Source organism: Daphnia pulicaria, chromosome 3 (assembly GCF_021234035.1).
Source record: "Daphnia pulicaria isolate SC F1-1A chromosome 3, SC_F0-13Bv2, whole genome shotgun sequence".
Lineage (NCBI taxonomy): Eukaryota > Metazoa > Arthropoda > Branchiopoda > Diplostraca > Daphniidae > Daphnia > Daphnia pulicaria.
This window is the reverse complement of record NC_060915.1, coordinates 10260384-10280710: the sequence shown is the minus strand read 5'-3', so window position 1 is coordinate 10280710 and position 20327 is coordinate 10260384. Positions and strand designations below refer to the sequence as shown.

The window sequence follows — 20327 nt, the reverse complement described above, 5'->3', positions numbered from 1 at the left end:
TACCTATGATCACAGGTTAAATATAGTTGATTAAAAATAGTGTGTTCTCCGCAACGGTAATAGAACTGACGTCCACGAGGTGTGCTATTGATTGTTTTAAAAAAGAAAAAAAAAAGAGTTACAAAAAATGTATACCTTTAAGTGTAGAATAAGAATAAACCCACCAAGTATAGTAGTTCTGAAAAGAAAAGAAAAATGTTGGTTATTTTTAAAACTGTTTCGTTAATAGATTTTTAATTGCTTATTAGCGACCACGATTTGGCCTTAAAGTACCTTGCAGTTTGTGGTGATATCAGCGTAGTATCCAGGTATTCGACCGATGCAAGAAAATGGGGCAAACGACGGTTCCGTCAGTCTAGTGGCAGATAGAACACCTCCAACTATTCCGCCAGCAAGGTTGAGAGCCGACACGATGGGAATTCCAAGGACTTGAATCGTAGGCTGAGATTGAGTAGTTATAAATGGTTGAGGCGGACGACGTGACCCATGATCATCTCGTTGAGGATCGCCTTTAGCAGTACACATTATGGACATCGCTGAACGTTTAGTTAAAGATAGGAAAGAACAAGAAATATAGAAATCAGTGGAAATTTTGATTTTTTATCGTGATTCGAAAATACCAATTAGAAACAAGAAGAAAGCGAATACATTCCGGCCATCCATCTTCTAGCCTTCTGGAATTCGATATGCTTTACAATTTATAGCCGAGTCCATCTATCAGCTATTTATATGATAGTGGTTTCCTGTGCGTAGCTTCTTCACTTTCGCCTTTTATTAGTCAAGGCCATAAATTACAATAAGCAGTTATTGTTGAAATGTTTCCGTAATGCCACAGAGGATATGTTCTGTTTTGTTGCGATTCACAATGTAAGCGTCATTCCCTTTTTTAGAAAAATTTAGAATGTAGAACAGACTGAAAGGCGGGGTTTCTTTTTTGCAGAAAGATGTCATGTCTGACGATTTCTCTTTATTTCGAGTAAAAAAGTAGACAGTCAAAGTAGTCAATTGGAACAAACGGTCAGTTTTCTCACGTGCTGTACAAAACAAAACGCTGATAAAAAACCTTATTGTATCGTCTTTCACGTTAGATTAAACATTTACTTTCTGTCGTCTGAAACTTGATCCCGGCCAACCTAATATTTATAAGCAATATCGTAATAGCTGTTTAGCAGAAACGGTGTTCGACGATTGAACATGATCAGATTTTAATTGTCGTTGGATTTTGAAATTACGAACTCATCTATTCGAGAAGCGTGTGTACACTTCAAACATAGAGTAGGTCCGATTGCCTATCTTATCTAAACCGTCCTTTCTAGGTGTTTTTCCAGAAGATCACGTTTACGCTTGCGCTGCCCGGCATCAGCCTTATTGTGCCAGCACTATCTAGAAAGTCCCAGGCGATCGAGTCTAGTTTGGAAAGTAGCCGCCGTCAGCCGCACGTTAACAATTTCCAGAGCGCACTCGTTTTTCTCAAGTGAATCATCATTTTTTCATCATGTCTTACCACGACGAATCAGATGAGTACGTTTATTTCAATTAATTATTAAGAAAAATATCATTGCGCGCAATCGTCCTTTGCCGTCCTGCTCATTCTTAAAATGGATTTTTTCTTGAAAATGTTTGGTTCAAACCAATATTCGATTTTTGGAACTGAGCCAGAAGAGGAGTGTTTTTATTTTTTCATTGAGTTGAGTTGATATTTGCATGTTTCAATTTCTGTCGGGTTTCAAGCTACAAGCTCACGTGCTGAGGGCTATGAACCGCGATGTTATATTGATTTCCAATAGGAATCCAGCGTTGCCGTACATTGTACATGTGGTATACGTCACCCGTTTTTTTTTTCTATCTCTGCCGTCTTTCCCTTCGCTTCATTTTGACGAGTTCCATAAGGCAATAACGAATCTAAAAAAAAAAAAACGCCATCCGATTCACCCGAGTTGCATTTCTTTCTATTTTCTTATGCTAGGATATTTTTTTATCCCGTGAGGACGACTCCATCTTAAGTTTTTTTTTTACAGACTTATTCAGCCGTGCTGTAAGGCTCTTTGAGAAAAGCCTTTATTTAGGTGGAATGAGTTATTGTCTGCGTCTGTGCGTCATCTAACTGTCGAACCGTATTGCGGGAAAGTAGATGTGGTCTGACGATGACGGCTAATCTGCCCACTCGTCATGTCCTGAGCGTTTTCTTTTAAAATTATTTTTTATTATTCTCAACTCACGATCAATAGGACGTTTTCGGTTAACAGTTCTCTCCGGGAGATGGCATTAGAACGACACGGTGCAATGACGGGAAACCGGATAATGGTTGGGGAAAAAGTATATACGTGTATGTATAAAATACATAAATCCAGAAAGCCGTTTTGAGATCGACGGGCATCCGTTCTCTTTTACTTTTCAGCGAATGCGTCATGTAGAGTAGGCTACTCTCTTGTCACTCCTAATAGGACACTGAGCACTAAAGTTTCTGTCCTAAACTTTTGATATAGAATACCGAGTCCTTTTAATGCTCTTTTTTTTAACTACTCTAACAGGGAAGACAGACGTAGTTCGTTCCCCTTCGCAACTCCGCCGGGAAAACACTATTGTCTTAATATCCTAAACAAGGGATCGATTTTTTAAATCTTTTCCAATCCTTTTGAGTATTCCATTTGAAGCTAGCATGCAAAATGAGTATTACTGCGTGTAACTTATTTAGATTCTACGAACCCGACAACACGATAAGGGCTCACCATCACGAACGAGCAAAGAGTCAGAATCAGAAGACGGATCTGCGATTGGCTATCCTGATACGGGCTTTAAAAAGTACATATTCTCAATAACGGATACCAACGGCGATCGATATTCCGCTGAGCGAGAAAGGAAGATATTCCGCTTTACTAATCAAGGCACTTGCAATCTATTATTAAGTAGGTCCTTGTACTTTGGATTGGGGTCATCTAGCAGCGATGAATATTTCGCTGGAAAATTTCCGGAGTTTAGACACAATGTCGAAACGATCCGACCAAGATTTTGAGACGCATCCGCGAACTTAATCTCGAATTCCAATCGGCTTGTTTCACTTACTGTACAAAGCTGGTTCAGCAAGAGAGTGGCCAGGTTTTTGGTTCAAAATTTAGGTTGGTTGCAAATTGTTCCACCGGTGCGTTCACAATCCCTTGTAGTACGTACAGTTTGGCAATATATAGGAGTTGCATCAACACTCAGCAAAGAGACTAGGAAAATTTTATTTTCTGCTCCGGTAAAACGATAAGAAAGTTGTAAACGGCTGAAAAAACCATTGCGTAATAAATAGACAATATCGTATTACCCCCACATTGCACCGCATCCAGCCCGCTAGATAAAACCGTCGAAATAAGTTGCGTTGGCACTAAAAAGCGGTGGTGCAACAAGACTTGGAAGAATGGGAAAAACCTGATATTACTTTTTTTTTTGTATCAAGTCGCAACAAGTCCTTGTTCACAAGTAATCAAAAATGTAATTACGGTTTTTTTCGAATTATTATTAAAGAATTTATTTTTGTATGCCAGGTGACCCATTTTATATAGATATATTTAAGAAACCTTCGACAAAGCTTATGTTTACATTTTTCCTTTGGTCACGAGTTGCGGTATTCAATAGAACTGGGATCAAAAACGAAACACGTGGCAGTGTCCTAAGGGAAAAGGCGTTGTACTCGTCTTACAACTTATATCTATGATAAGAATTGGATACTGTGAATAATTAATAAGCTGGAGCCGGGTGAAACCCAGTTGCGGTTTTGTTTAGCGTGCTCTGAACTGGTGGGCCAGTTTCGCTAAAATAATGGATGATGACAGATTGACCAACGATTGCGGTGTCAGAACTCAGAAATGGCCAAGCTCTTTTCTTTATTGTTAAGTTCCAAGTAAAGGAAACTGCGTAGTAAACCGAGCCCCCTTTTTTGGGCCAATCACAATGAGCCCCACCTTTTTTGACGTCATTCACGGATCATAGCAATATCAGAACCAGTTCAAAACCGCAAAAAACGCAGAATAAAAGCGGTAGCGGTAAATGATTATCATAGGACCTTGGCTCCCCATAAATTTTTCCTCGTTTCGCCCTGAGAACCGAGTCGTTGTCTGCAAGTTGGTAACATATCGAGGCGTCACTTTACGCTGCGCTCCTGCACCGGACGGACAGATCGTTTTGCATTCCTCGATCGAGTTCTAAAATTCTACCTCGCCAGTAGCTCTTCAGTCAGCGAACCTTTTTAGTAGAAGAACATCGCGTACATCTCGGTTTAGTCTGTCCAAGCGAGTGGTGTCGATCGATCTTCAATCAAAGTATCATTAGACTTGCTGATTGAAAATGCCTTGCAATTCGGAAGATTTTCCCGTCCCCTGCGATCGCTGTATGGATAAATTGCCGGAAGGCGAAACACCGGAAGGCGAAAAGACCAATGCCGAAGTGAAAAGTTGTTGCTATGTCAGGTTGTCATTTTTGTTTGAATTGTGTAAAGTAAAAGTAAATTGGCAAAATCCGTATTCTAACTAAGTGGCATTTATTTTTTGCACAGGTATCCCGATGGGGCTGTTCGCCTTCGTAATCCCAATATTGAGCTGATGGACCAGGACATTCTTTATCATTTGGCATTGGGGAGCGGAAGCGTAAGTTTCTTATTTGGAGGAGAACAAAAGTCTAGACATTCCAATAAGCTTAATTTCGATTATTGTTCTTTGCAGCATGACCTCCAGCAAATGTTTGGCGACGTTAAGGTAAGTCCTCTATTTTCTTGTCTTCCTATACTATCTTTAAGTTTAATCTCGTGCGTCAGTACAGTGATACCTTATAAGCTCCATGAATTCCGGAGAGGAATCCATACCGAAACTTAAATCCTGCCCTTTTGTTTGTGTTGTTGTCTTTCAGTTTGTGTGCATGGGGGGTACTCCGAAGCGCATGGAGCAGTTTGCTAACTTTATTATGGATGAGATCGGTTACAAATTGCCAGCCGGAACAACTCTGCTGGACATTTCCCAATATTCCTACCGATATTCGATGTACAAAGTCGGACCGGTTCTCTCCATCAGCGTAAGACGATCTAGTGAATTCTGATAGCCGCCCTGTATTTTTTATTAACCGTTTTCTGCTCTTTCAATCCAGCATGGAATGGGCATTCCGTCAGTTGGAATTCTACTTCACGAAGTCATTAAACTAATGTACCACGCTCGAGTTAAAGATCCCGTCTTCTTCCGTCTGGGAACATGTGGCGGTATTGGCTTGGATGGCGGACAACTGGTAATCACGGACGAAGCCGTGGATGGCATGATGAGACCATTCCTCGAATTGGTAAATGAGGGAGTCACTTAAGTAATTCAGTTGTAAATTACGCTAATTTTCCTATTACTTTTTCTAGCCAGTTTTAGGGCAATTGGTCCAACGACCATCCAAGCTCGACACAGAACTGGCCAAAGAATTGCAGTCTCTTTCTACTCAAGACGATCCCTTTGAGACGCACGTTGGTCGAACTATGTGCACTTATGATTTCTATGAAGGTATACTAATAGTTTAGTTTTCGACTGCCCATTCAAAAGTGTCCCCTTATCATCTTTACACTGGGTGATTGACAATTGTTTGTTTGCAGGACAGGGACGTCTAGATGGAGCATTCTGTGACTACACTGAAAAGGAAAAGCTGGAATTCTTGCACAAGGTTCATGACAATAACATTCTCAACATGGAAATGGAATCCTTGGCCTTTGCAGCGCTGACCCACCATGCAGGAATCCGTGCGGCAGTCATCTGTGTCACACTGCTCAACCGCCTTAATGGTGACCAGGTAGGATTACAATTATTTTATAAGCCTTGTCCTGCACATACTTTCAGTTTCTAAGGAATCCTTTTGAAACTTGTTGAACCAGGTGGCTTCGAGCAAGGAAGTCTTGAACGAGTGGCAAAACAGACCTCAGGCCATCGTCGCTCGATACATCAAAAAGCACATGGGCATGACAGGCCCAGCTCCGCGTCCTCCTCCACCCGGGCCCAAAACGGTTGTCAACTCAAAGAAACTCAAATTCGTCCGCGAGGAATCTCAAAGCTACGAATAGCATTAGGATTCACAGGGTTCCAAAGAGGAAATTCGACTCCGCAGTGTCCTGGTAAAGAAAAAATTGAAATTTACGTCAAGATTCCACCCGAATATTTTTATCTGACAGCTGCTGTGTGACAGTCGATAGCGTTTGTTTGTTTTTTTTTTTCCTTAAGAGGTAAATACTTGTGTTACGTAGTGAATTCGATCGTCGTTAGAGAGCGTGTTATTTAGTATCACTGGTATTCAACAACAAAAGTTTTCAAACGTGTTTCTTTGTACACAACGAAAGCTCTCTCCCTACTCTGAATGTTGTAGTACTGTAAATTCTCTTTTTCACTGTTTCATTGGGATCCTTTATTTTATTTATTTTTCATTAATTGCGCACTCGTCATTACCGAGTTTAGTTGTTGTTAAAAAGGCAAAATTATTTGAGCAATATTTGTTCCATACATCCATACAGTAACATTCCAACTTGCGGAACGATCCTTCAGACTCTCCCTTCACGACGACGGAAGTCGTTCCGTTAATGTTTCACTGTTTGATTCCAATTGGTCTTTGGCTATATTAAAGTTCTGGGGCATTTGGCGATTTCTTGTAGTTACATATTTACAGAATCTCCTTGTAATTCGTGGCGTTTACTTTCAATTACAAAAGAAAGAAAAAACAAAAACAAATCCTGTAGAGACAGCCTTCGATGCATATGATACGGCCGACCATTTAGTCGTGCATTACCGTCAAGACGGAACGAGAGGTTTTTTCATCATCGTCTGGATGTTCAGTGTGTTACGTATGTGTGTGTGGGTGGGTGTGGGTTTTGGAGATTTCGTCTTTTCTTCTCCCTTTCTCGGCATTGTTAACGTCTCCAGCTACATCAGTTGTTGACTTTGATAAGTGAAAATTTTTTTTTTCTTTTCTTTTTCTTTTTCCCAACAAGAAATTATTTTAAAATAGCTAAAAATTCAACCGGAGGAAGCAAGGAACACAACTAACAAATAACAACAACATACTGGTGGGAATGCGAACGTTTTCTTATCTTTATATAAATATTCTTTGCGTGCTTGACGTTGCACAGTGTGTTTCTCAATGGATGTCGGTAATAATACAATAAAATAGACATTCAAATCTATATCGTGACCCACTTTTATTTTTCCAAAAAAATTTATTTTCTTCTCTTCATTCCCCGAGGTGAGATGATGATATCTCCCTGCGTCGAGAGTTTCTCTCTCTCTTGAATTCCGTACATCATTCACGCTGTATTTTGTGTCGTCCCATCGGCTCGACTCGCCTATACACCCACTCTCTTCCCTTTACTTTTCCCAAAGCCACACGTATACGTTGCACGCTGCCAGGACGTACACAATAATATACTGCGTGTATATAAATGCTTATATTACTTTGACTGGTCGTGACAGGACACCATCGATCAAACAAGCAGCCGGGCAGAAGATCATGAAGAAGGAATGCGCACACCGCGCATTGTGGGTTTTCCCTTTTTTCTTTTCTTTTTCTTTAAATGTTACTTTTCATTGTTATCGCGAGAAGAAGCAAAACAGAGACGAACTAGTTTTCAATCATAAATGTTTGAATGTATTTCGAAAAATTGGGTAATGAGGTGGCTACACTTAATTGTCATGTTTTTATTGGCTGCCTCGTATTTTCTTAATGGTTTTATTATTTTTCTTTTTGTTGTTGTTTTGTGTTGTCGTTTAAGACTTGCTAGAGGTTAGTTGCGCCTGCGCAAGGCAACAATTTAAACGAATTTGATATGAAGGAAATCGAGGAGGAGTATAAGAAAAATGGAGAATTGGAGAGGTGTGAGATAATAGTAGTTGCAGGACGTTGCGGAATGCGGGTGGGAGGAAATTTCGGAAAATATCCGTCGACCGCTCCGTCGAACGTCCAGATTGTTTTTTTTTTTTTTCTTCAATGAAAGGAATAAATGCTCCGCAATCTTCTATCGGAGACGTGGGATGTCACAGACATGTCGATGGTCCTTTGTTTTCTCCGGCCCACCGATCGAACAACCACTCCCAAATGGATAAGTGGGACAAAAGAGAGGACAGATGTGCCATTATTACAAGTTGCCATCAGCAGATCGCAACTCCCTCCCTCTATGTAACGGATATGTACAAAAGCGCGTTTTTTTTTAAATGATGAATAATGAGGGGAGGGACTGGCTCTCACGCACGCTAGAAAGGAAAAGAAAAATAAGACATGAAAAGAAAATATGCTGAAGAAAATAACAGATGAAGAAGAAGAAAAGTGCGAAGAAAAGGGCGGAAGACGAAAAAGGAAAAATCAAAAGATTAGCCCCGTTTTTCTCCAGTCGGCGAAATTTCCCTTAAGCTTTGATTGGCTTGGGAGGATCCGTGACGTAAGTCAACTCGTTCAAGTAAAACCTGCGCAACAAATAATTAAAAATCAATATTTTCACAAGTAATCGATAAGAGAGCAGCGTGAGTCAGCGTGATTGATTTTCCGTTCGTACCACTTGTTAGCTTCCTTGCAGTCGAAGTTGTGGATCCAGTCGCAGATGCGGTACTGCTGGTTGAAGGCGGTTCCAGAGCCGCACATGTAAGGGATACGGCGGCCGTCTTCGTCGCACATGTGGAACAACATGCACTCGAATTCCTGGTCGGCGTAGAATCCAAGTGGTCGGTCGGTGCAGTCGAAAGTGAGTGTCACGTTAGGAAACTCCTCCCAGCGTTTAGCCTGTAAAACAAATTCGAAATTAGTATGTCACTTCACGGTCCGACGTATAATTGTCTGTTCACGGTTGGTGAACACAGACTGTGTGAATGCGCAAAAAAAAATAAAATAAAATGAAAATAAAACTTACGCGGTGAAGGGCCGGCAGGGAGTAGACCAACGAAACGGCTGTGTATGGCGGCGATTGGCAGATAAGTGGACGCACAAGGTGCGAATAAACATAAAAAGAAGAAAAGTCAGAAACGTGTTCAAACTGTATCGCTCTCTTTGATCGATTTCAGATCTGCCGTGTTTTGTTTTTGTTTTTTTTTGTGGCTCATGAATAACTTACCGAATGCCACGCAAAGGAGAACTGCAACTTGACGCATCATTTTTCGATGAATGTTGACTTTGGGTATTCCGCTCTGACTGTTTGAATAATTGGAAAAGGCGTTAGAGGACGTTATCATTGTGATTGTTTACTAGGAAATGAAATCTTTACAAAATTTAAATAGAACTTTGTAAATTAAGATCAGAGATTTTGGAGCTAACGAACAAATGTTTTATTCCCAAATACAACGAAACAAGCTCAGTGGTAAAAGGAGGATGTATGAAGCTGATTCTCTCATCTCTCTCTCTCTTTTTTTTTCTTTCGTGCGCTACTTCAATTTCGGTAGAGAGCGCCGCCTTTTATGTGCCTTAATGCGGACCCCGGAGCTTTGATGAAAGTGGGTTGCATCGTCGCCAAAATGTTACGAAATCACCAACCCAAAAAAGTGTTGTTGTTGTTGTTCCGATTCATTCACATCCCAACCCAATCAGCGGATAAAAACGTTAATGTTCCCGACGACCCGCAACATGAACCCGGCTTGTTCACGCAAAAGTCACGTAAGTGGTTGACATGGGAACGCTAAAGAATGGGATTCGCTAAGCGTAACACATTTGGAAGCCAGCACTGCAGCAACAAGAACCCCCCCTCCTCAAAATAAATACACAAATAGATAAAAGGAGGAAGTATATGAATAGGTGAATCTCGTTTCTCTTTCTCCCGTGTATGTAACTACGCGCTCTCTCACTTTCGGTGCTCCTTGCCAAACGGGTCAACCGCTCTCACCCGGAGCGAGACGGGCCACGCTCACTCTCTCCTCTCTCTCTCTTTTCTTCGCAAACCCCCCCCCCCCCCCCTCTCACTGATAGTACAGAATTGTTGTTTTTTCTCCAGCAAATCTCTTCTATCGTCAATTTCTTTTTTTTTTTCTTCTTCTTCTTTCTTTCTCTCCTTTTCTTCCACAGTGGCGCGGTAGTCGTTCAAATTCTGGAAGACTTGCAAACACACAGACAGACAGGACAGACAGAGCCGCTAGCATGTCTTACGAGCGCTGGTATCGTCTTACCTAACCATCTTTATTCTCTCCTTTGTCGCGCTACTAATTTATTCGTAAAATTTGCAAAGTGGGTCTTTTTTTTTTTTGGTTTGTTTAAGGAGTGGTCAATGTTTTTGGGTGTTTGTTGGCGCTTGTTTGGATTTCCTGTGGGCCCAAGGCAAAACAACAACAGAAATGGCGATAGCGCGGAAGCTGTCTGGAGAAATCTAGTCCAATAATTATTTGCTCGTTTTTTTTTTTAAGTTCCCGATATCAATTGGCCGCGTTGATATCAAAAGATAATTGAATCACGACCATCGGCCGCTCTCAATCAAAACGGATTGCGAGATCAAACGTGTCTAATCGAACGATAAATGAAACTGTAATTGAGTGTCAATTGAAGTCCGACTTACTTGAATAACAGACGTCGAAAACGAACGTGACAAGGATGAGCGAGTGGACGATTTGAACGAGCGGACGGACGGGATTTGGTCGGCGGAGTCGGGTATCCAACGGAGCTAGGACTTCGAGTCGATGCTGTTTGAAGTCTGGACGATGACGAGCTAAGGAGCTGGTACTCAGTTTCGGACGAGTGTTGTCGGCGTGAAAGATGCGATGTGAAAGTTCAAGTTGAACGCCGAAGTCAGCGGCTTTTATAGGATCCCTCCACACACACGGGGCAGCAGGAGACTAAGCCAATGGAATAGCGCCGGAGCGGGAGAGAGAGAGAGAGAGAGAGAGAGAGGGCGAGAGAGAGAGAGTAAAGAAAGAGAGGGTGCTGCTGCAAAAGAGGAAGAAGGAGGTGGAGTTTGAAAGGAGAAGAAGGAAAGAGGTGAGATTGCGGCCGCCCGAGCGCGCCTCACGCTCGCCGGGTCTTTTTTTTCTTCTTCTTCTTCTTCTTTCATATGCCCAGGTAATAGTTGAGTCAGTATAGAGGGAGGCACAATAGCTCATCTGGGTTGGAGCTGTTTGCTTGTTGTTTTGTCCCGTGCTCTTTGCTCGTGTCCCTAACCCCCCTCTCTCTTTTTCCACCTCATCCACCTTCTTTTTCTTTGATTTTCGGGAGGCAGGGTGATTTTCTCCCGGCCGCCACCTCCACCCGGAGAATGAAAATAAGCCAGCAACCTCAACTCCTTCATTCTTTTTTTTTTCAATTTTAATTTTAATTTTTCACCCATTGGGTCTCCCTGGCTACCACATATATTTGATGCCGTGCCGGGGGTCACGTGATCGAATTATCCAAAACGGCCCGATCTCCTAAATCTAAATTGCGACACACACACACACACGGCTCATCGAGAAATAGTTTGTAATAAAACAAGGAGCCAATATGCCAAACATTTTCTCCTGATTCGTTTTTTTTTAATGCCGACATTGTTGTGATTTGGAGAATTTGGGAATTTCCCATTATTATAGATGCGGAAATGCAGCTCCTGCGCACCTGCGTCGGTCAGTGTTTCTCTGAATGTGCTATCTGTCTTCTGCGGTTCTTAAAACTGTTTTTCTTCTTTCTCCTTTTTTTTTTCTTATCGCTTGTATTAAAAAAAGAGGAGAAACAAAAAACTTGGACTGTAGAGTCGAACGGGCGGGTCGATCCGTCTCTTTCTGCTGGCTGGATCGCCAGCCCGGTGTCGTCGATACGAATCTTATTGCTGGTCATTCACAGGTGTTTTTGGCTGTGGTGGTAGTGTTATATACAGCAGTCTTCTGAGCCAACAAGAGACCAGCCAGCAGCAGACACATCCGAATTCCTCGCATCCATCACGAATTTCCAATTCCGAATTCCTCTAAATTCCTCACCCCCCACTTGTCTTTTTTGCCTTTTTTTTTTTTCTTTTTTTCACTGTGACTGTCCCACTTTTAGCGGGCGCATATTGTCACTCATTGGATTTCCAAAATAGGATCTCGGTATTATATTTTCCTTTGGCATTTCCTATCCCTCTTTTCTTTTCGCCCGGCTTTTTCGGTGACCTATTGCGTTGAATTCACTCCGTCAATGTTTCACTTTTTCAGTCTTCTTCTTCTTCTTTTTTGAAAATGGCCGCCATAAAAAGCCGATCGCCCATTCGTCAGATGCGTGAATGCATAAAGGACGGACAGACGAACCAAAAGGTGACTATGGTTGTCAATTCGGTTGTCAATTCCGCGAAAGCGGCGGGACTGCTCGACTCGAATCTGGCGTCGCACGATTCACACATATATATATTATTGCATATAGTGTATATAACGTTTCTTTTTTCTTCTTCTTCTTCTTCTTCTTCTTCTTCTTCTTCTTCTTCTTCTTCTTCTTCTTCTTCTTCTTCTTCTTCTTCTTCTTTCTTAAAATCAAATAATCAGGAAAAAAAAAGAGTTGCCAAGTTTCTTTTCAAAAGATTATTCTCTAATAAAAGATTTCGACTTTTGCCAAGTGACATTCGACGTGTTTTCTCCGACTTTTGCCCACGAGTTTTGCCAGGGAAAAGAGGCGAAAAAAGGACGAGCGAGCGAAAGAAAGGGAGGAAGAAAGAAAGAAAGAATAAATAACGACGAGAAAGTTTAAGGCTATTTAACGCTTCGCATAGAGCGCTGAGGCTGATGGGGGCTATAGCTGCGGCTCTGCCACGGTATATATACTGTACAACAACAAGTTGAGCTATACTCTGTAGACTACGGCACTGATGTGCAGCACTATAGTGCCACCACCGGAGTCTGGGGCGGATGCATTTGATTCGATGCCGTCGAAGGACGAAAGGAGTTTATGTTTCGCTTCACTTATATGCGTCTGACGGTGCTAGCAGCGCTAGCTATAGCTGGGGCCGGGCAGACCCGCTATCAATGGCTGAACCTACTTTGGATGTTTTTGGCTCTCACTCGAGTTGCCTAGGAAAAACGACTATGTACAGGAATTCCTTGTAAATGCAAACTGGTCAACCCAGTCGTTTCATAACAGTCACATAGATTCGCTCGCGCTCGAAATTCAAGAGAAATTCCCCCCCCATTTGATTTATTTTTGTTTGGTTCTTACATATGTGTACCAGAACTGATTTTCGATTCAAACGCCGAGATCAGAATTTTCGTTTTCTATTGTATTTACTTTCGCCATATTCCTGGCGAGCTGGGAACGAGGCAGGTACATACAGGAGAAAGAAAACGAGAGAGAGAGAGAAAACCTGTATTGTCATTGCCACCGGTTTTCCGTGTTCGTGTTGACGAACATTGGGCAACCAGTGCTGGGCTGTGTCGTTAAACATGATATGGGCGGAAAATCTCCGAACAGATTCCCCTCCAAAATTTTTTTACTCTCCTCTTTCTCTTATTCGACTTCCATTTAAATGAGTTCAATATGGTGGATTAAAGTATCCGATTTCGCTAAGTTCATCTACGTACACGCCAGCACATTGTGGCCTAAACTGTGTACAGCCGTACAGCGTAAGTGCTGTGTGTACGGCAGTGAAACGTGTTGAGTTGGAAGAAGAAGAAGAAGAAGATGAAGGAGGAACAAGATTAGAAAGCTCATAATCTCGTTTTCAGTCAGCCGAAAATGGACGAGTTAAATGGTTTCTCTCTCGTCACAGCGCCGTGTGGATCATCTTTTATTTTCTTCTTCAATTTCATTTCCGCTCTTCTGGGCAATTTCGAGTCGCGTGAGACAATGAGAACATTTGTGACAGACGGCAGCGCAGATCGGCAGTCCTTATATGTCTAACTGTTTCGGTTTGAACTCGTTGCAGGTAGAGAGCAGAGAGAGAGAGAGAGAGAGAAAAGTATGTACACATCCTTCACTTGTATACATATTATATAGGTACCTACATAGCTGCTCATTATTCGTTTGGTTCACTCTCTAATAACGCTCCGGACTATTTCTGCGTCGTTGGTCGTCGCTCCTTTTCAAAATCGTGCCAGCGTATATTTGAAAAAAAGAGAAGAAGAAGAGAAGCAACGAGCGCGCCCCCGCCCGTTTTCCCCCCGCGTGTTCTGCTAGGTCGTTACGCCTAATCAAAAGGATATAATCGCCGTTCATTAGAGATGTTCGCTCAACATGTAGTAGATCCACGTAATTTCCGCATCCCCCGCAGAGTTATAGTCTTCGCCTATAACATAACTGCGCCCAACAGTCGTACATGTTGATAACAAGAGATGGAAGAAAAATAAAAAAGGGGGCTGCTTGCTGGCTATATATACTACAAGATTCAACATCCAATCGCAACACACACACACACAGGGGTTTATTATCATTTTATTTTTTTCTTCTGTTCCGTTTAAAACACAAGAACTTGGAATAATTGACAAGAGAAAGGAAAAGCACAGACAGTCGTACAAATAACATTCCAACCTTGCCTTCGGGAATATAGGCGTTCGTCGTGAATCAAACAAAAACAAAAAACTAAATTGAAACCAAGTGGGTAAAAGGAAAGAAAAGAAAAAGAAAAAAAAAAACGGAATCAACCCGAAAAAAGGGCCAAAGGGGAGAAAAGGCGGGAGGAGGAGGACCGTGGCCGAGTTGTTTCCCGCAGCGGCAACAGCAATCGTCGACGTGTGCTGGTTGTATCCACTCAGCGAGTCGCTCGCCGTCCCTGCTGCTGTACACAGAACCAGATGAATGAAAGCAAAAGGGGAAATCTTGTTGATTTCACCGGGTCGTAAAGAAATCATAAATGTAAATAATCATCAAAGACAGCAGCAGAGGAGTTAAGAAAAAAAGGAGCTCGACGAGATGACTAGACGTAGGATTACAAGCCCCTCGAGGAATTGAAAAAGAATTAAAAATCTATTCTTTTTGATTGGGCAGGAAATGGTGGATGGTTCTTCTTATAGACACGTATAAGAAACCAAAAAACAAGGAACGAACGAGAGACCTGCACGCCGGTGTCTATATATTTTGTAGAGCCAACGGAGAGAGAACTCGGAGAGAGAATAAAAAGTCAGGGAGGGGTCAAAACCTTTCGAAAATGAAGTTGCTCACAAAAACGAATACAAGTCGCAGCCAAGAAAAAGAAAAAAGAAAAAAAGAAAAAAAAAATAGAGAAGAAAAGACGTGGAGGGAAATATATATATATATATACCAGCAGGTTCTGGTATGATGCAGCTTTCTCCTGGGTTTCTGGCCGTGCAGCAGCAGCAGCAGCAATAGCAACATACACACACACATCGTCAGTGTGTCAGGGGTGTATTGCGTGTCTTTGTAGGCACTACGCACGCGCTTCTCTCTCTCTCTCTCTCTCCCGCTCTCTTCGTCTATAATATGCCGTGTGTGGATTGAAGCCAATAATAAGAAAAACCCGCAAGACCGAGAAAAATGTTTTGCCTCGTTCCTGATTTTTCCAGACTGGCATGATTAGTGTGATGATGCATCGCTAATGATTCTTATCGGGTTACATACTATATTACTATATCTGCCGATTTCAGTTATATATACACAACCGGGTCGTGTAAAATTCTAATTATAGCGCATACAACAAACATGGCATCAACCAAAGCAGCCGCGTTCAACTTATATCCACAGCAGACGAATTGATAGTTTCTGTGTGTGCTGGAAACGTTCATTGCCTTGATGAGGAGGATGGCAAAGACACGCAGACAGACAAAACACCTTGCGGGAATATTGTGAGCAGGAATGTTGTTGGCATCGGAATCGGTCGCGTCCCGTGGTCCCAATTCGAATGATTACACAATAATATACCCAGGAGAAGAAGAAGAAAAAAAATAAAAATAATAATAAAAAAAAGAAGAAAAGAATTTCGGATGGTGTAGTAGTGGGTGTGGGATAGATAAGAAAAAGAAAGAAAAAAAGAAAGAAAGAATCAACGTGTTTTTTTTTCTTCTTCTTTTCTTCGACTGCCTGGGCCTTGTGCTGAGCAGCTTCAGATCCAGCTGCTGCTGATGATGACGCTGCTGCGGCTGCTGGTCGTTGGTTCGCTGGTTGGCTGTGTATGCATCATGACGAGGCTTTCTCCTCTCCGCCGAGCGCTTCCCACTTCTTCATTTGAATAATCTGATATTTATCGGACGGCAGCGGGATACGTATACATATATATGTGTATAGGAGGGGTCTCCCTCTTCTTCTTCTTCTCCTACCTTCTTGTGCTTGTTACTCGGCGCATCCGCAATCGTATTCAAATGGATCTCTGCCGTCGTCTATACTCGCGGCTGCTGCACTTGGACAATGCGTGTACCTGCGTTCGTTTCTCGGCCACGTCTATTACGTACCTGATAACCGGGGGTGCGCGCCCAGCATGAAAGACGACGACGAGAATACCCCCGGAAGAAAACTCCCAAATAAGAAACGGGAAAAATTAAAAAAGAACCAATGGAATTATAATAGAAAATAGAGATACATGAAATTCAAAAGAAAAAGAAAAAAGGCGAGGAAAAATTTCTCGTTTGGGTGGTGATGGTGGTGGAGGTTCTGTGGCGTGGCGGACGTGTGTACACGTTTTTCAGCATCAACGGCATCGACAGCCAAACTTGGACGATGAACCAAAGTTTCACTATTGCCGCACGCCCGAATCGAAAAAAAGCAAAAACAAAACAAAACAAACAACTAAGTGTCTACTGTCTATCTATCTGCTATATTTACATGCACGCATATGTAATAATGGACCGCGTCAGGTGTTGTGTGTGCTGCGAGTCTGTTGGCTGCTGGGCGCGCGATCCAGCCGCTAAAACCAGGAGCTGACCAAACAGGAAGGGGGGGGAAGAAGAGGACAGGACAAGTCGTCACTGTCTCGAAATATGTTAATAAGCGACGACGACGACGAATCAGATCGTCTGCTGTGTGCAACGGGACGGAATAATGAGATGCAGAGCAGCGGAGAGGCAGCAGCGGGAGCTACCGAGACGTGCTGGGCACCAGGTGATTCGTGAACTGTCATCTCGATTTCGCCGTACCTATAATCCTGCACGAAGGCATCCGTGAAATGTTGTTGTTCGGTTTCTTGTCGCAAAAAAAGAAGAAAGAAACGAAACGAAACGGGACGACACACGACCGCCAGTTTTGTTTCTTCTGGCAGGACGACAATAACAAAATGGGCAAACCTCCGAAAGAGTAATAACTATAGCGCTGGCTGGCTGGCCACGAGCGGAATATAGAATAATGGACCCGGCAAAGGGCAGCAGAAAGCAACGAGGGAGAGAGAGAGAGAGAGAAGCCAACAGGACACTTTTGGGCGCACGTATAAGGAGAGATGGTGACATGAAAGAGAGACAGAGAGAGAGAGAGAAGTTTGGGGTTGAAAATTTGGTCGGGAAAAATCAAAAATGAAGAAGAGGACAGCATCACAGAGAGGGGCTGGGACGCTGTGCTTTGGGAATCTTCTAATACGCAGGGCGCGGGAATACATCAAGATGATGAATAAAAGGAAAGGCTCTCGTAGACATCGCAGCAGTGCAAGAGGAAGACGAGAGAGGTGGAGGTGGCGCTGGAGGCGAACGCAGCAGCCATCCAGCAGGGAACCTATAACCAACCGAACTTTCTCCAACGTATAGAAAACCGATGCTAACACACGGGGACGACTTATTGGAGGGAAGAAAAAGAAGAAAAAAAACCAACGAACGAACAGATAAGAGTTGAAGCAGCAGCAGCAGCAGAGAGAGAGAGAGGTCGGCAGTGGCGGGTCGTCGAGGTCGGCAGCATTCCTCTCCATTAGCGAGACTCATATCCTTCTCATCGGAAAGAAAAAGTCTCTTCTTCTTCTTCTTCTTCTTCTTCTTCCTCCTTTCATAAAATATTCGTCCCTTTTCTTTTTTTTTCTTTTCCTTCCCCCCGTTGGCTTATATATGTTGTTGATGTTCAACGCAAAACAGTTTTTGGGAAGCGATGCCAAAAAACGAAGAAGAACCGCTGCCTATTGTTTGGTCGATTCATCTTTATCGGACCAACATGTCGACTTGACAACCGCGACACGCCCCTAAACGCTCCAGCCTCAATTTTCCTTCGGCGGGAGGAGATGCGCTTTTGCGATTCGGGTCTTAATATTATATAACGAGCGCACAGCTTTTTTCCTTCCCTGACTCTTTTTGGTTTGGGCTGTTTTGTGTTATGTGTGTGTCTTTTAATTTTGCGCTTTCTTGGCGCATCATGCAAGAGCGAGCTGCTGTGATTCAGCCGGCGACCGTGAACGAGCAGACTCGGATTTCTATTTGACAGGTCAACAAGAGATCACGAAGCTGACGTCTTTTGTTTTCTCCGGATGATTCGCGTTCGATTCCTGCTGGCAGCGCGGCACCGCCACCACCGCCGCTGTGGCTTGGCCTATTAGATACTTTACGGTGTATTAGTCTGCTGTTGCAGGATATTGACTGTATAGCCAGAGAGAGACGAGAGAAAGAGACACATATACTGTATACTCTATAGAGTGGAAGTGGTTAGATTATGTATTTATTGTGATTGTTTCCCCGTTTTCCTTCTTAGATTCTCCGGCTGGGGATGTGAAAGTTTTCTTCTCCGAGGCGCATTTTGTTTTTTTGTCTTCTCCTTCGACTCCATTCGCCCATGCCATCCGCATCTCCACACACACACAACGCAGACACAAAGGCTGGGATTTTCCGCTTTTGTAGATGCGCGCGCGCTGGGCTGAGCGTGAATCTCTTGTCTTGGCTGTCCTCACTCTGCGCGCGATAATCGATTGGCCTATCTTATAGCGACGGCTATTATAATCCTTTTTTTTTTCTTTTTTTATCGTTCGTCTGATTCTTTTCTGCTGCTGTGGATAGCTAAAGAAGAAGGGAAGAAGGAATGTTGGGTCTGAATGCCGACGTGTTGTTGTATAGAAGTTCCCAGGCGTCAAAGGAGCATTGGTTTTGTTTAGTGTTTTTTTTTTTTATTTTTGGTTTTGTTTTCTTCTTCTTCTTCCACGATATCGATCAAAATAACATTTCGCCGGCTTCAAAATCGAAAGAGAGGGCCGTTAAAATTGGGCCGATTTCCATCCAGCGTCGGCGCTATCGCCGCCGCCACGATTCTATACAGCGGCTTCGGCACAAAAACTCTTGTATACACAACTATAATACTGTGGAAAAAAAAAAAGAAGTTGTGTGTGTGTGTGTGCGAGTGAAAGTGTTTTCTATATTATAGCTGGTTGCTGCGTTCGGTCGCTAGCAGATTCAACTCGTAGATATTTACGTTTGAGATACAACAACTTCTATCGCGCGCGGCTACTTTGCTTGGAAAAAAAGAAAAAACTTGATTGCCAGCCAGGCGGAATTCAGGAAAAGTTTTTCTTTTTTTCAAAAAGACTCTCTCGTCCTCCTCATAACTGTGTGTATATGTTAAATATATATCTGGTTTGGTTATTATTTTCTATCAGAGCCAAAAGATTTTTCTTTGGCTTTTGATATCGCAGCAGCCATATCTAATGCTGCGATATATCCAGCGCGGGTCCGTTTTCTTTGTGGCGTGGCGTGCTGCAAGCCACTTTAAAGGATGACAATGAAGGATTGCCGGATAATAAGGCTGCTTATATTCTTACCACATAGATTCTGTGTACACAATGTATCATAAACCTGTGCGTATAATGTCAAGCGGGCAACCAGGTCGGCGAGAGATTCGAGATCGAGTGTGTGTGCACTCACTAGCCCAGCGCAGCCCAGCGCCCGCGTGAATATTACTGTGCGGGTGAATAATACGACACTGATGGCGCGTCATGTGCATCAGCATGTATACATTTTTGCATTGCAGAGGTTATACTGCTGGTTGCCCATTTAGACTTTGGTGAAGAAGGTAAAAAAAAAAAAAAAAAATGAAATTCTGTTGTACGTGTAGTATATATACATGCATATTAGAAATATAGCCTCTAGCTCGTAGACATCTTTGGCCAGCCACTCGGAGCCTTTAGGTTTGTGTGTCAGTGGGGCTGCTGTGCTGCCCAATAGACCGGCATCGGAGGCTGTGCTGACTTGCCGTGAAAGAAGAAAATACCAAAACAATTTTTTTTGGGGGGGGGGGACTTTAATTCGCCGTAGCGGATCGATGCCGTGTCAAAACTGAAGTCTACAAACACAAAATAGAAAAAAAAAAAAATAAAGAAAGGAAACGAATCGAATCAAAATATTTCGAAAACCGGACCGTTTGAATAACCAGAAAGGGAGTGGCCCAGCGGCGATTCCACATCATTTCGCTATAGATTTTGAAACTTAAAATATTTATATTCTGGGCCGAATCATCAAGCCCGAAACGACGGTCGCTATTATATTCCATTCGGCTGGTGAATTGTTTTGCAGGAGGAGGAAATAAATTGCAAAGAATTTCAGAAA

At 42.7% G+C, this 20327-nt stretch overlaps 4 protein-coding genes across 6 annotated transcripts in view; 2 read left to right on the top strand and 2 right to left on the bottom strand.

Annotated features, from left to right (window-relative positions):
* LOC124328813 overlaps positions 1-853 on the bottom strand; it is a 1009-nt gene extending 156 nt beyond the window's left edge. Inside the window, exons 1-4 of the mRNA XM_046787630.1 lie at positions 621-853; positions 274-536; positions 165-178; positions 4-84 (exon numbers count right to left, since the gene is read on the bottom strand). Coding sequence (XP_046643586.1) covers positions 4-84; positions 165-178; positions 274-536; positions 621-663 — 401 coding nt within the window. The 5' untranslated portion in view covers positions 664-853. The remainder of the gene's footprint in view (positions 1-3; positions 85-164; positions 179-273; positions 537-620) is intronic.
* Positions 1-8241, top strand: part of LOC124328812 (uridine phosphorylase 1-like) — an 18307-nt gene extending 10066 nt beyond the window's left edge. For 2 of the 3 annotated variants that reach the window (XM_046787627.1, XM_046787626.1), the window contains exons 6-12: positions 4535-4625; positions 4701-4733; positions 4885-5046; positions 5119-5304; positions 5372-5510; positions 5600-5793; positions 5876-8241. In XM_046787627.1, the coding sequence (XP_046643583.1) occupies positions 4535-4625; positions 4701-4733; positions 4885-5046; positions 5119-5304; positions 5372-5510; positions 5600-5793; positions 5876-6061 (991 nt within the window). In that variant the 3' untranslated portion in view covers positions 6062-8241. Of the gene's footprint in view, positions 1-3529; positions 4449-4534; positions 4626-4700; positions 4734-4884; positions 5047-5118; positions 5305-5371; positions 5511-5599; positions 5794-5875 lie in introns of those variants that run through there. The other variant, XM_046787628.1, reaches the window with a different exon arrangement.
* LOC124329431 (5'-3' exoribonuclease 2-like) overlaps positions 1-20327 on the top strand; it is a 25186-nt gene extending 4859 nt beyond the window's left edge. The window contains exons 8-9 of the mRNA XM_046788492.1: positions 9322-9325; positions 20317-20327. The gene's annotated coding sequence lies outside the window, so the exon portion shown is untranslated. The remainder of the gene's footprint in view (positions 1-9321; positions 9326-20316) is intronic.
* On the bottom strand, positions 7610-10734 carry LOC124328814 (U-scoloptoxin(01)-Er1a-like). The gene is made up of 5 exons (XM_046787631.1): positions 10511-10734; positions 9086-9162; positions 8885-8922; positions 8534-8757; positions 7610-8444 (listed from the first exon to the last, which is right to left on the bottom strand). The coding sequence occupies exons 2-5, from the start codon at positions 9123-9125 to the stop codon at positions 8387-8389; spliced, it is 360 nt and encodes a 119-aa protein (XP_046643587.1). The 5' UTR covers positions 9126-9162; positions 10511-10734; the 3' UTR covers positions 7610-8386.

Coding starts and splice junctions, on each gene's coding strand:
- LOC124328814 (XM_046787631.1), bottom strand. CDS start 9,125: ATGATGCGTCAAGTTGCAGTTCTCCTTTGCGTGGCATTCG. Junction 8,923..9,085: donor TCTCCTTTGCGTGGCATTCG/GTAAGTTATTCA, acceptor CGCCATACACAG/CCGTTTCGTTGGTCTACTCC. Junction 8,758..8,884: donor CCCTGCCGGCCCTTCACCGC/GTAAGTTTTATT, acceptor TTTGTTTTACAG/GCTAAACGCTGGGAGGAGTT.